At 46.7% G+C, this 12,599-nt stretch overlaps 1 protein-coding gene across 1 annotated transcript; it reads left to right on the top strand.

Annotated features, from left to right (window-relative positions):
- The first annotated feature begins 7,356 nt into the window (after nucleotides 1-7,356).
- Nucleotides 7,357-9,761, top strand: GSX2 (GS homeobox 2). The gene is made up of 2 exons (XM_058192254.1): nucleotides 7,357-7,873; nucleotides 9,130-9,761. Exons 1-2 carry the CDS (start codon nucleotides 7,357-7,359, stop codon nucleotides 9,471-9,473), a joined length of 861 nt encoding a protein of 286 aa, XP_058048237.1. The 3' UTR covers nucleotides 9,474-9,761.
- The last annotated feature ends 2,838 nt before the right edge of the window (nucleotides 9,762-12,599 follow it).

Below are 12,599 nucleotides of genomic sequence, written 5' to 3'. Positions count from 1 at the left end.
TCTTGGACAAAATGTTCTGTTTCCTTCCCCAATACTCCCAGCAAAGAGTCCGTCAGAGGCCTTCCTTTTTTCCTTTTATTTACATAGATACATGTCCTGGCCACGTCTACCCACGGGCCTGCCAAGTTTCTGGAGATAACGAGGAAATTATAGATAAGGCCAGAATTACTCACGAATATATTCTTCCTCCATGAATTAGCTTGCGCCAAATTCATTGCTTTGTCCAAGACAAAAACCAGGAAGTCCGCCTCCTATTTATAGTCTCTGCAGATGTCACTGCATGACAATTATGACTTGGCTTTGTCCCAACTCTTCCGCTGCTGCGCGCGATCAAGCCTTCGTAATCTTGCGTCCCTCCAAAACTGTTCTTGGGGCGTTGCCAAATCAGAAGAAGGCCCGGGAGAATCAGGCCTTGCCGGCCCCTCCCTTTGAGTGGGTGCCAGGGAGGGAGAGGGCTCAAGAGAAGCAGGGCTTGCCAGGTCTTCTCCCTCATTTTCTGAATCATCCGAGTCCAGGAGTCTGGGTCCAGGAACCTGGGTCACAACAGTTTCTGTAGTGTTTCACTCTAACTACACAAACACATAAACTCTCACAAAGCTGTGTGTGGAATTTTGTGTGTGTGTGTGTGTGTGAGAGTCAGTTGTGTTGAGTTGTGTTGTATGTGTGTAAAGTGTGAAAGCTGGGTTTTGAGCTTTTTGTGGCTGTGTGAGGTTCCTGCTTGTTGCAGGGGCCATTTTGGGTGAAATGCAGCTGCTTTTACATTGTGTGTGAGTCAGTAGTGTTGTGTGGTGTGGTGTGTGTGTAAAGTGTGAAAGTTGGTTTTTTTGGTACCTCTTATTGTTTTGTGTACTTTGTTTATTATTTTTATTATTTATTGTTATTGGCTACGACCACCTGGTCACCTGGCCACCAGGCCATGCCCACCAATTAAGCCACGCCCACAGAACCGGTAGGGAAAATTTTTAGATTTCACTCCTGCTCCAAATGATCTTCAAGGGTAGCCCCATGTAGAGCACATTACAGTAGCTCAACCGTGAGATGACACGGGATTGGACGACAGAGTGCAGGGAGTCCTGATTCAGGAAAGTCCACAACTGATGTACGGCACAAAGTTGTGCAAAGTCTGTCCTAGCCTTGACTGCCATCTGTTCGTTGAGCAGCAATTGAGAGTCCACAAGACACCCCAAGTTGAGATTAGATTCCAATAACTTTGTCCATCATTATACTATTAACATTACTGGTATAAGCAATACATGAAGTCGATTTAGGCTATTAAACTTAATATGGCTCAAATTGTTACATGAATGACATTGAACAATGAATATAATACTGCATTTTTGGTTTGTACCATTATCATTATCGTCATTATTTTGTTGGTTGATTATTAATTTTAAAGAAAATAGATACCAACCTAGGTGGTTAAGTTTCACTTCAACGTGTGCTTCTGAGACAAAAACTACTCACCAAACACATTAAGTGCTGAGCTGTGTCAACAGATGCATTTTCCAAAGGTTCGTGTTGAATTAACTCCAAAGAATTGCATGAGTAGAATAGAATAGAATAGAATAGAATAGAATAGAATAGAATAGAATAGAATAGAATAGAATAGAATAGAATTTTTTTTATTGGCCAAGTGTGTTTGGACACACAAGGAATTTGTCTTGGTGCATATGCTCTCAGTGTACATAATCAGACTTCAGTTAATCTTATTTGAAGCTTTAGAAACCTAAATGTTTAAATATGCTGCTTTCTAAATTAAATACAGTAGGTACAAAATGAATGCATGAACATTTCAGAGGTTTAATGTCATACTGATTTTTAAGCAAATGTAATCATTGTGATTTTGGATCTCTGTGTTACTCACTTTGACCTTTTGAGCTAAATGTATGATTAAGCCTCATTCATTAAAAATAAGGGTTTGAGTAACCCGGGAGAAGGATGTTGCAGACCTGCTATAAATGATCTGTCAAGATTAGCTTGGCAGTCTTATTCAAAAAGAGAATGTATTCCATTTACAAGATACTCACCACAGGTGCAAGTTATATCACCTTATTTATTATAAGTTTCTTCTACCACTTGGCTCTGTAAAAATTCTAAAGCATTCTTGCGGGTACACAGAGTTTTGTATATTGCAAAAAAGGCAGGAAAACTAGATAGGTGCATGACATGATTTAATTGTACTTGGTTTTGGGGGAAATGCCTGTGAAAGCGTGACAAAAGAAGTGACCAAAAAAAAAAGAAAAGAAAGATAAAGACATATCATTGTAATGGAATGATAGAATTGTAAAGTTGGAAATCGACTATCTCCACAAATTGCTGTTTAGCTTCCATTTCATCACATTCCGTGACATGTCATCCATTTCCTCTTGAGTGAGTGGGATCTTAATTACATTTTTTTTAACTTTCAATCAGAAACTGATTTCCTGTGACTTAAATTCCATTCCCTATGCTCTGGGCCAATAGAAAACCTTAGACTTGCTTCATAGGACATGGTCTCTAATTCTGTGTACATCCTCATTACCCTTCTCTAAACCTCTTCTAGTTCCTTCGAATCCTTGAATTCTCGTGTTCAAAATCAGATACACAGAAAGCTCAAACTGCCCAAAGAGCTGCTGATTCAGTTCTACAGAGGAATTATTGAGTCTGTCATCTGCACCTCTGTTAACTGTCTGGTTTGGTTCTGCGACCCAACAAGACAGAGACTTCAGAGGATAATTAGAACTGCAGAAAAAATAATTGCTACCAATCTGCCATCCATTGAGGACCTGTATACTGCATGAGTCAAAAAGAGGGCTGTGAAAATATTTACTGACCCCTCGCACCCTGGACATAAACTGTTTCAACTCCTACCCTAAAAACGATGTTATAGAGCACTGCACACCAGAACAACTAGACACAAGGACAGTTTTTCCCCGAACGCCATCACTCTGCTAAACAAATAATTCCCTCAACACTGTCAAACTATTTACTAAATCTGCACTACTATTACCGTATATACTCGAATATAAGCCGATCCGACTATAAGCCGAGGTCCCCAATTTTACCCCAAAAACTGGGGTAAACTGGGGACTCGAGTATAAGCCGAGGGTGGGAAATGAGGCACCTACCGGTTGGGGAAACCCTCCCTCCCTCAGCTGAGAAGGCTGGCGGCTCCCCCGCCCCGCCCTCTCACTGCACCGGCAGGGCTTCCCCGCGCCGTCCGGTAAAATGTGAAAAAAAGAAAAAAAAAACAAAACTCGAGTATAAGCCGTATATACTCGAGTATAAGCCGAGGGGACGTTTTTCAGCACAAAAAACGTGCTGAAAAACTCGGCTTATACTCGAGTATATACGGTAATCTTCTCATTGTTTCCATCACCCATCTCCTTCCACTTATGACTGTATGACTGTAACTTTGTTGCTTGTATCCTTACAATTTATATTGTTTCCTGATTGCTTATTTGTACCCTTGACTATCATTGTTGTACCTTGATTCTTGATGAATGTATCTTTTCTTTTATGTACACTGAGAGCGTATGCACCAAGACAAATTCCTTGTGTGTCCAATCACATTTGGCCAATAAAAATTCTATCCTATCCTATCCTATCCTATCCTATTCTATCCTATTCTATCCTATCCTATCCTATCCTATCCTATCCTATCCTATCCTATCCTATCCTATCCTATCCTATTCTATTCTATTCTATGACTATCATTAAGTGTTGTACCTTATGATTCTTGATGAACGTATCTTTTCTTTTATGTACGTTGAGAGCGTATGCACCAAGACAAATTCCTTGTGTGTCCAATCACACTTGCCCAATAAAAATTCTATTCTATTCTATTCTATTCTATTCTATTCTATTCTATTCTATTCTATTCTATTCTATTCTATTCTATTCTATTCTATATACAACAGAGCTAAAGAAGCTTCCTGGATGAGAAGGGAAACGTCTTCAAAGAAAAACCAGAAAGTTCAGTCACCTCTTGGGTGGGGGGGAAAGCACTCTTGGGACCCTTCCCTGAACTCTACGGGCTTCTCCTCCGCCCTTTTGCCAACCTGCATATGGATGGGGGGGAGGGGAATCTCCTAGGAATCTCCATCGCTTATTTCAAAAAGGACTTTCGTTTTAGAGGAAAGGAGTTCACCTTACAGTTGCAAACCGGGATCCAGCTTTCCTTCGAAGGATCGCTTCGCAACTGCCAAGCGGCCAAATGCGAAACCCGCCCCTTCCCTCCGGCTTTGAACCGTGCAAGCAAAATTATGCTAAAAGAGAAACGTATTTTAAGCATCTCCCACCAGACTCGCTCGCTCCCGTTCAGGGCTCTGCAGCCTTTCAATGAGGATGGGAGCCAACCCTAACATCCCCCATCTCTTTCCTCTCCCCCACCCCCCACTTCAACGGCTCGCGCTCCCTCCCCAGTCGAGTTTGGACTTGGAAGCTGAGCAAGGCTGAACTTAGGATGGGAGGCCGCGTGTGCAAATTTTGGAGCGGAAGTTTGGAGGTTCAAAAAAAACACAAAAAACCCCCAAAACCAACAACAACGCCTCTTCCAACTCTGTTATTCTATAATGTGACAGTGGCAGCCACATTGCGCAGGGCTGACATGAAAACTACCGGATTGCATTCAAGTACTCGGTGGAAATCCTAGCCTTGCGTTCCTCCTGCTGATTTTATTCAATTCAACTTTTACTCGTTGAAGTCAGTTGTCTAGTAAACAGGTGTAAGGTGTTCCCCCCCCAAGTGGCAGCTGCCCTTTCTGGTTTTTCTTGGAGGACGTTTGGCTTCTCACCCAAGAAACTTCTTCAGCTCTGGCTTCCATTCCCCACCAGTTCTGGCTTCCATTCCACCCCCTCCCCCATTCAGTCAGAGCCGAAGAAGCTTCTTGGATGAGAAGCGAAAGGTCTTCAGAGAAAAAAACAGATGAAGTCCAGCTGCCTGGGGGGTAGGGAGCACCTTTGGGACAACCGTGACCTGGATGACTGAGAATCTCCCATAGACATTTCCAGTAAACGGGAAGTGAGGAATCCTATACACTGAAGCAGTGGTGAAATCCATTTTTTTACTACCGGTTCTGTGGGCGTGGCTTGGTGGGAGTGGTGTGGCTTGGTGGGCGTGGCAGGGGAAGGATATAGCAATATCTCCATTCCCTCTCCACCCTGGGGCCAGCCGGAGCTGGTATTTGCCAGTTCCCCGAGCTACTCAAAATTTCTGCTACCGGTTCTCCAGAACCTGTCAGAACCTGCCGGATTTCACCCCTGCACTGAAGTAATCCTCGGGATTATATTTCGATTGTGAAAGGCCTCCTTCCTATTTCCTTTTGGCCTTGACTGAGAAACAGCGACCCGTTTGATCATTTCAACCAACAGAAACCTAGTAAGAGTTGATCGGACCCCTATTTTCTCAGGGGTAAAGCTCGGTGTAACCAGGATTCGGTCCAAAGTAAAAAGTTTTTTAAAAAGGAATAAGATTCCAGCCTTGCACTAAATACATGAGAGTTAAGAAAGAAAAATCAGTGGGGTAATTAGAAAAGGGAGAAAGGCGTTCCTTGGCGCCTACATAGCTGATTGAACTCTCTCTCTCTGAACGCGTGTCAAAACGAGCCAAAGGAGCTTCGGAATTACCTGAAGAGGGCGTCCCTTATCTCTTCAGAATTATAGCGGCAGAAGATCTAAAAGATCACCGCTGTTTTTGTATCCTATTCTGCTCTACCCATGGAAACGTCCAGTCTTGAATCCACAAAGCCGATCCTATTTACTTAGAAATAACTCCCATTGAAGGGGATGCGGGTGGCTCAGTGGCTAAGACGCTTGTCGATTGACCGAAAGGTCGGCAGTTCAGCGGTTCGAATCCCTATAGTGCCCGCATAGCAGGGTGAGCTCCCCTTTCTTGTCCCAGCTTCTGCCAACCTAGCAGTTCGAAAGCACGTAAAAAATGCAAGTAGAAAAATAGGGGACCACCTTTGGTGGGAAGGTAACAGCGTTTCGTGCAGTTTAGTCATGCCGGCCAGGAACGACTAGCACATATGTGGGAGGGGGACCTTTACCTTTTTAAGGGCTTTTGGTAAAGGGCTTTTGTTCCAAATGGACTTGGATATGGAATCTATATCTGGGGTGTGATCAATCAAGCCACTGGTTGAGAAAGGCCTTTTGTCCAGAGCGATGGGGCACCGCCAACAATTACATCGCGGCGGGCTGGACAGAAGAACCAGCGCGGGGGCTGGATTTTTCCGAATTGCTTTTCCCCCAATATGATGCCCAAATGAACTGAAGGACATTTCACCTTCAGCCCAGCGCTGGGTCAGAAAAAGCTGCCCTAAAAACACAAGCTGGCTTTTCCTCCCCTCCCCCCCAACTCCTCAACCCCCTTAAGAGAGGAGAGACGCGAGCCGTAGGGTTGGGTCGGACAGCCAAGCAAGTTTCCGCCGGATCACCTGGAATCAGACCGTAGCACGGAATTTCTTCCTCGTTCCAGCCGCACCTGTGTAGTCTACACAGCGCTGGAAAGACGCTTCTGCGGCGCCCTTCCTATAACGACCGCCACACATCATGGGGCGGTTAAAAGAGGGGGCTGGGCTGCATTTGGACCACCGGGAGAAGTTTGGTTAGTTTTTCACTCGGGGTTTATTTTTTTGTGGGGGGGGGGGGAGAGGGTGATTTAGTGTACTGTGAACCCAGTTCCTTTCTGTGCGGGGGCGGTGTGTTGTGGAAAGGCAGACGTCGGGCAAATTCAGTAGCTAAGGTGAGCGAAGCCCAGCCATGGCAAGTCGGCAAGCAAAGAAGAGGGCAGGGAGAAGCGTTGGGGTGGAGGTGAGGGTCGGGTGGAAGCCCCCGGCCTTCAACCCAACCGGGACTGGTAGCAGCGGCGAAGTTGTAACTTTGCCGCCTCCCGGACGCTCTTGCAAAGGGGGGGGGGTCAAAGGAGCGCAGAGGCGGAGACCCCAATGAATTAACAAAACATACACCCGCCTCTCGCTAAGCTTCCCACCCCCCACACGCTTTGTTTCGGGGAGGGAGGGGGGGATCCACTGAAAAGGCTCCGAACAAGCGGCTTTTGGAGGCGCGCCGATTGCCAGGCATCACGTGCGTGAAATAGTTACTATAAATCGCTGCACCGGGAGTAGGCGGTGAGGCGGTGAGGGGGGGAGGGAGATCCAGGGGAGGTCTAGCGAGAAGAGAGAGAGAGAGAGAGAGAGAGAGAGAGAGAGAAGGGGGGGTCGCTTTTAAGACCAGCCCTCTCGCGAGCCCCCCTTTGTTCGCCTCCCAGCCATAAGCACCTTCCGAGCTCGCCCCAGGGACTTCACGGAGGCGAGCGGCCCCAGAGAGGAAGGCTGTCCCGGCTAACCCCAACCCCCCCACCGAGCACCTGTCCGCGATGTCGCGCTCCTTCTATGTGGATTCGCTCATCGTCAAGGACGCGGCGGCCAGGCCGGTGGTGCCTTCCCTGCCTGAGCCGCCCCCGCCGCCCCCCGGACAGGATTTCCTCATTCCGCTGGGCGTGCCGGCGCCTCTGGTCATGTCCGTAGCTGGCGGGCCCGCCTGCCCGTCGCGCAAGAGCGGCGGCTCCTTCTGCGTCTGCCCGCTCTGTGTCACCTCGCACCTGCACGCCTCGGCTCGGGCGGGCGCGGCGGGTGGAGGCGCCGCCGCTTCCCTCCAGCTGCTCAAGGGCCACTTCGCTCCCGGAGGAGCCGGGGCGGGCGGCGAGGGCCAGTTCTGCCCCCGGATGAGCCATGTCCAGCAGCAGACGGCCCCGCAGCAGCAGCAGCAGCAGCAGCCGCCCCCCGGCTCGGTGGCATCTGCGGCGGCGGCTCAAGTCTTGGCCCACCCACCTGTTTGCGCAGCGGCCGCCTACGGCATGAGCGACCCCCGGCGTTTCCACTGCCTCGGCCTGGGTAGGTCCTGCTGCCCCGGGCTCTGGGTGGGAGGAAGGGTGGACAATCTGCGCTGGTTCAACTGCTTCGGAACCCGGCCGCGGATGCCCCTGCCCTGCCCTCTCGGAAGGGTCGCGCCTCCCTGAGACGCTCGCTTGGCTTTCCCTTTCTCCGCTTTCCCAGCCGGCTAATCTCCCTAGAGACCGAAAAGGAAAAGCTCTTGGCTCCGGGGATCCTTTTTGGGATCCCATGGAGATCTGGGAACTTTTGGCCCAAGTTTCAGACTTCAGCCGGGGCTAGGAAGGCGCTCCTCTTCCCCCAGCGCGTTCAGGTGAGAAGCCGCTCCTGGGGCAGCAGGGAGCCTGACGAAGTGAAGGGCTGCGGAGGAGCCGCTCGGGACTCCTTGGCCTTCTCTTCCTCCCGAGCCGAATTATCAATTAGAACCGAGAACAGCTCCACAAGGTACACCACTTATCCGGAAGCTGGGCCTTCTGGACTGAGGAAAAGCGAACGATCTGACCCATCCAGATTGTTTGGATTTCAAATCCCATACATCCCAGCCACCCTAGGACCTATAGACTTCCAGCGTTATCCTGGAAGGGCGCGCTGCCAGAAGATTTTTTATTTTTTATTTTTTTAAAAAGAAGGATGCCTGATTGCTCCCATCGAATAACTCCAATTTCTAGCTTAGGAGACAGGAGGCGGTGGGTCTTAAGGTCGGAACTGTCTTCTTGGACCAGGGAAAAGAATCCGCGTCATCACCATCTGGCCAAAATAATAATAATAATAAAAAAAACACAAAACAGCGAAGAGATGGGTGAACTTCCCCTCTCCTCCCGGTGCGCCATAGCTGGCATGGGAGATCGGGGCGCAAGTCTTCAGTCAGCCCCGGGGCAAGTAACCCCTAACTTCCCTGGCTGAGAAAGCGGCCTTACTAGCCAAATCGATCGCAGGGTTTTCAATCAATCAAGGGGATTGTGTGAAGCCTCCATGTTCAAAGGCATTCTCCCTGTAATTGACAGAAGTTGGGGAAGCAACAACCGGAGACTTGGGAATATTTATGTGTGTATGGGGGTGGGATTGGTGGTGGGAGGGGTACGTCCCTGTCCTGCTGCCGGGCTTCGGATCCGGTTGCTCCAGGTGGGCGGAGGTTGTAGGGGAAGGTAAAGGGATTTGTGGTCCAGGATGCCAAGAAGGACAGGTGGAAGGGAAGGTTGGGTTAAGCTGGGCTTTTTAACCGGGGTTTTTTTTTTTTCCTGCTTCCCCCACCTCCGCAGGAGGTTCGGACAGCGGCGGCCCGCTGCAGAACGGCAAGCGGATGCGCACGGCCTTCACCAGCACCCAACTTCTGGAGCTGGAGCGGGAGTTTTCGGCCAACATGTACCTGTCCCGGCTGCGGCGGATCGAGATCGCCACGTACCTAAACCTGTCGGAGAAGCAGGTGAAGATCTGGTTCCAGAACCGGAGGGTGAAGCACAAGAAGGAAGGCAAGGGCGCCCAGCGGAACACGCACGGCGGCTGCAGCTGCGCCGGCAACCCGGGTCGCTTCCCCAGATCCGAGGACGAAGAGTCGCTGTCTCCGGCCTCGGCGAACGAAGACAAGGAGGTCTCCCCGTTGTAAGGGGCTTCCCCTCCGGACTGAAGAGCTCCGCGGACAATCGCCACGGCCAGAGCCCCCGACCGGACTCTGCCGGACTCGAAAAAGACGAAAACAATACAGATTTTCCCCTCGGTTGTTTTGATCGGGTCCCGAACTCAGGGTGTTTGCCTACCCCAAAAGCTGCCAATCTGGTTGATCCTCAAAAGCGGGAGACCCAGATCCCGAGCCGCCTGCCCTGCCACATCAACGGCGGAGGAAAACGCTCACAGCCTCATTCACCCCCAAAATTAGGAGAGAAGCTTTAGGGGAATCACAGAGTAGAAGAGAAGAAAGCTCGACTGTTTTGTACCGATCTTTATCTGCAATGGGAAGGGGAGGGGGAAGATTCTTCTGGAGAGTTTGTAGGGAAATAGTTTTTATATCAAATGTATATTTATATTTATTTAAATAAATGAGGTCGGACCAGAAGTGGGGGTGGAATCTGCTTTTTTAAAAAGAAAAAAAAAATAGAAAAAAGGGGGGCAACAAAAGTACCCTAAACCAGCAACTTTGCAAAACAAAAGGTGGGAAATATTGGCCTTTGTAGAGAACTGTGCAAAAACTTTGCAGATTTCTCCCTTAGCCAGATTCATAAAGTGCATCCCCTTCCATCAAGGGCTGGCTTGCTACAAAGGCCTTTGCTTTCATTTGTTCAGGTAAATTATACTCAAAGGTCTCAGAGTCAGCCTTTTCTGAAACTGCTTCAAATAGATCAGACACTATTTAAACATGGTGTAAAATTGCTTGATTTAGCTGTGTCTGCAGGAGATGGTAAGCACCCTGGTCTGATCAATTTTTTTAAAAAAAGAAATCAAGATGGTAGGTACCTTGGTCTGATCAAAAGTTCATTTTTTTAAAAGCATCTAACATCTGATAAATCAGGCCGTTGTGGTCACTTCCAGGAGTTTTTGGAATCTATCCCGTATTGCCCTTCCCCCATTTTTGATTCAAAGTACAAGCGAAATTGCATTATCCCCATTTCCCAGGTCATGTGCGGTGCCCCCTTTCAAAAGAAGTAAAACTGACCCTTCAAAAGTACAAGGTTCCCTCGGAACTTCTCCCCCTACAAAGCTACTCCCATCTTGGGATATCTAATATAATAGGAAGGAGAAATTACTACGTTCATGAAAATGTTAATTACATTCTATAATCCAACTTGGATTCAGATTACTTTTTCCTAAATTTGGAGGGCAGAAAAGGCTGATCTAGTCCATTGCCAGAGTTTCCTCATCTTTAAATCTTCCTATGCTTTTCTTTACCACCATTTCTCTAAAACCAGATAGGGCAGAATTAACTCTGTAGAATCCTAGAGAAGAGCAATAGATCCTTTCTTCAAAAACTTAATTCAGGTTGAACATTCGAGATCTTGTTGGACTTGAGTCCTCCACCTATCCAACCAGCATGGTGAACAGAGGTGAGAATTTAGTCCACCATCAACAAGGCCCTTTCTGGACAGTGGTTAGCATCATATCCAACAACTCCCATATGGCCAGTGTGAGAAAAGATAGTGGTCCAACCTCTGGATCTACTCTTCAGCTTCAACATGGATTACCAGCAAATTATGAGGAGACAGCTGTGCTCTGTGTCTCTGCCCAGTAGAAAGCCAATTTAGATGCCCCTGGGCACACATCCAAAAGTTGTTTTTGTCTCATGGTCCACAAATTGTGAACTTCTTTTCTGGCTGCCAAAACTCTTTTTCTAAATAATAATCATGTTCCCACTCTGGCAAGAGGTTGTCAGCAGACAACTAATTACCTATTATAACTTAATTACACTAAGCTGGGCCATGCTTCACATATAAGAAAAACTTTCACAAAATTTAATTCAGCCCATAACTTAAGGCTATTCCTTCAACAGGCATTTCTCTTCAAAGAAGAACCATTTCTCAGTGATTTGAATTACTTTTCTCTAATAATTTGTAATATTATTTACAAAATGTAAGGAAGTCAATGGGGTTTACTTGCAAATAACTTTCAAATGGTAAGTACCTACTTTTTAATCTACGGTTTGCCGAACCATAATAAAACTATTCAGATTATAATTGACACCAATTAGTCCTTATCAAACACTTTCAGTGCCTTTTGCTTCAGTCGGAGATTGTTCAAAAGATTTACTCTTTTTTTTTTTGATAGCAATAAGCATTTCAGGGAGTATAGTTTGAATGAGCTATTGAAAGAGTTGTCCATTTATATTCCTCACTGCATATAAAGAAACTTTGAGATAGAATACAGTTATGAAACTTAATGCTGGATTTAATTACTATAATTGCAGGCTGCTTGGTCAAAAATAGGAATCAGAATTTGCATGTACTAGTTAGTCAGTTGCTGCAAGCATTCCTAAACGTGTTTCAAAGGAAGATCTCCCAGAGAAAGTAGATTTCAACTCTACTAGTAGTGCAACCGTGCTAAAAGGCCAACCACATTAACAATGTAGAGTCTTAACTAGGCAGATTTTATATTTTCACTCCACAGAAAAAATAAGCTTCCTCCAAATGTGTTTTTGAAACAGTTTGAAAGGAGACCTGATACTGATCAGAAATGGCTTGATTAACTGGGTGTTTTGAGATCTTTCTACGGATCCCGATTGGTGGTCCAAAGGAACCAGTGAAAATCTAGATGGCTTCCAAGTATCTTTACAGTAATTGTAAATAGGATCTCTTTAATCAGTGAGTTTAAGAATGCAGTCATGTAAGCCATAACTGAAATTCGGATTTTCATGAGCTAGTCAGACTGAGAACCACTTGACGAATGAGGGAATTACAGTAGTAAAATAAATCATTCTAGTTTCTACAGAGCCATTGAAAATTATCTCATCTTTAAAGTCAAGTATCTTCCAAGGTGATACATCTGGTGATTTCATGTAGCATTGTTGGTGCCAATAGGAAAGTGCTTTACCCTTGCTTTTTTCTGGGATACATGCACATACTTCTGACATCCAGTACAGCTTGGAGACTGCCATTTCCAGTCTTAGGCCATCTCCCATCCAAGTTCTAACTGGAGCTGATCCTGCTTAGTTTCCAAGGGAAGCCAGTTGCGATCTCCTGTATTAGCTGAGTTAATAAAAATCTTCCATAGGTGTTGCAAAACCTACCTATTCAGAGAGAAACTC

This window comes from Ahaetulla prasina, chromosome 8 (genome assembly GCF_028640845.1).
Source record: "Ahaetulla prasina isolate Xishuangbanna chromosome 8, ASM2864084v1, whole genome shotgun sequence".
Classification (NCBI taxonomy): domain Eukaryota; kingdom Metazoa; phylum Chordata; class Lepidosauria; order Squamata; family Colubridae; genus Ahaetulla; species Ahaetulla prasina.
The sequence above is the reverse complement of the archived record's forward strand: the minus strand, read 5'-3'. Positions and strand labels throughout refer to the sequence as shown.

What these genes read in the sequence shown, in the direction of transcription:
- GSX2 (XM_058192254.1), top strand. Translation starts at nt 7,357, where the DNA reads ATGTCGCGCTCCTTCTATGTGGATTCGCTCATCGTCAAGGACGCGGCG. An exon ending in TTTCCACTGCCTCGGCCTGG is followed by an intron (nt 7,874 to 9,129) that starts GTAGGTCCTGCT and finishes CCACCTCCGCAG; the next exon opens with GAGGTTCGGACAGCGGCGGC.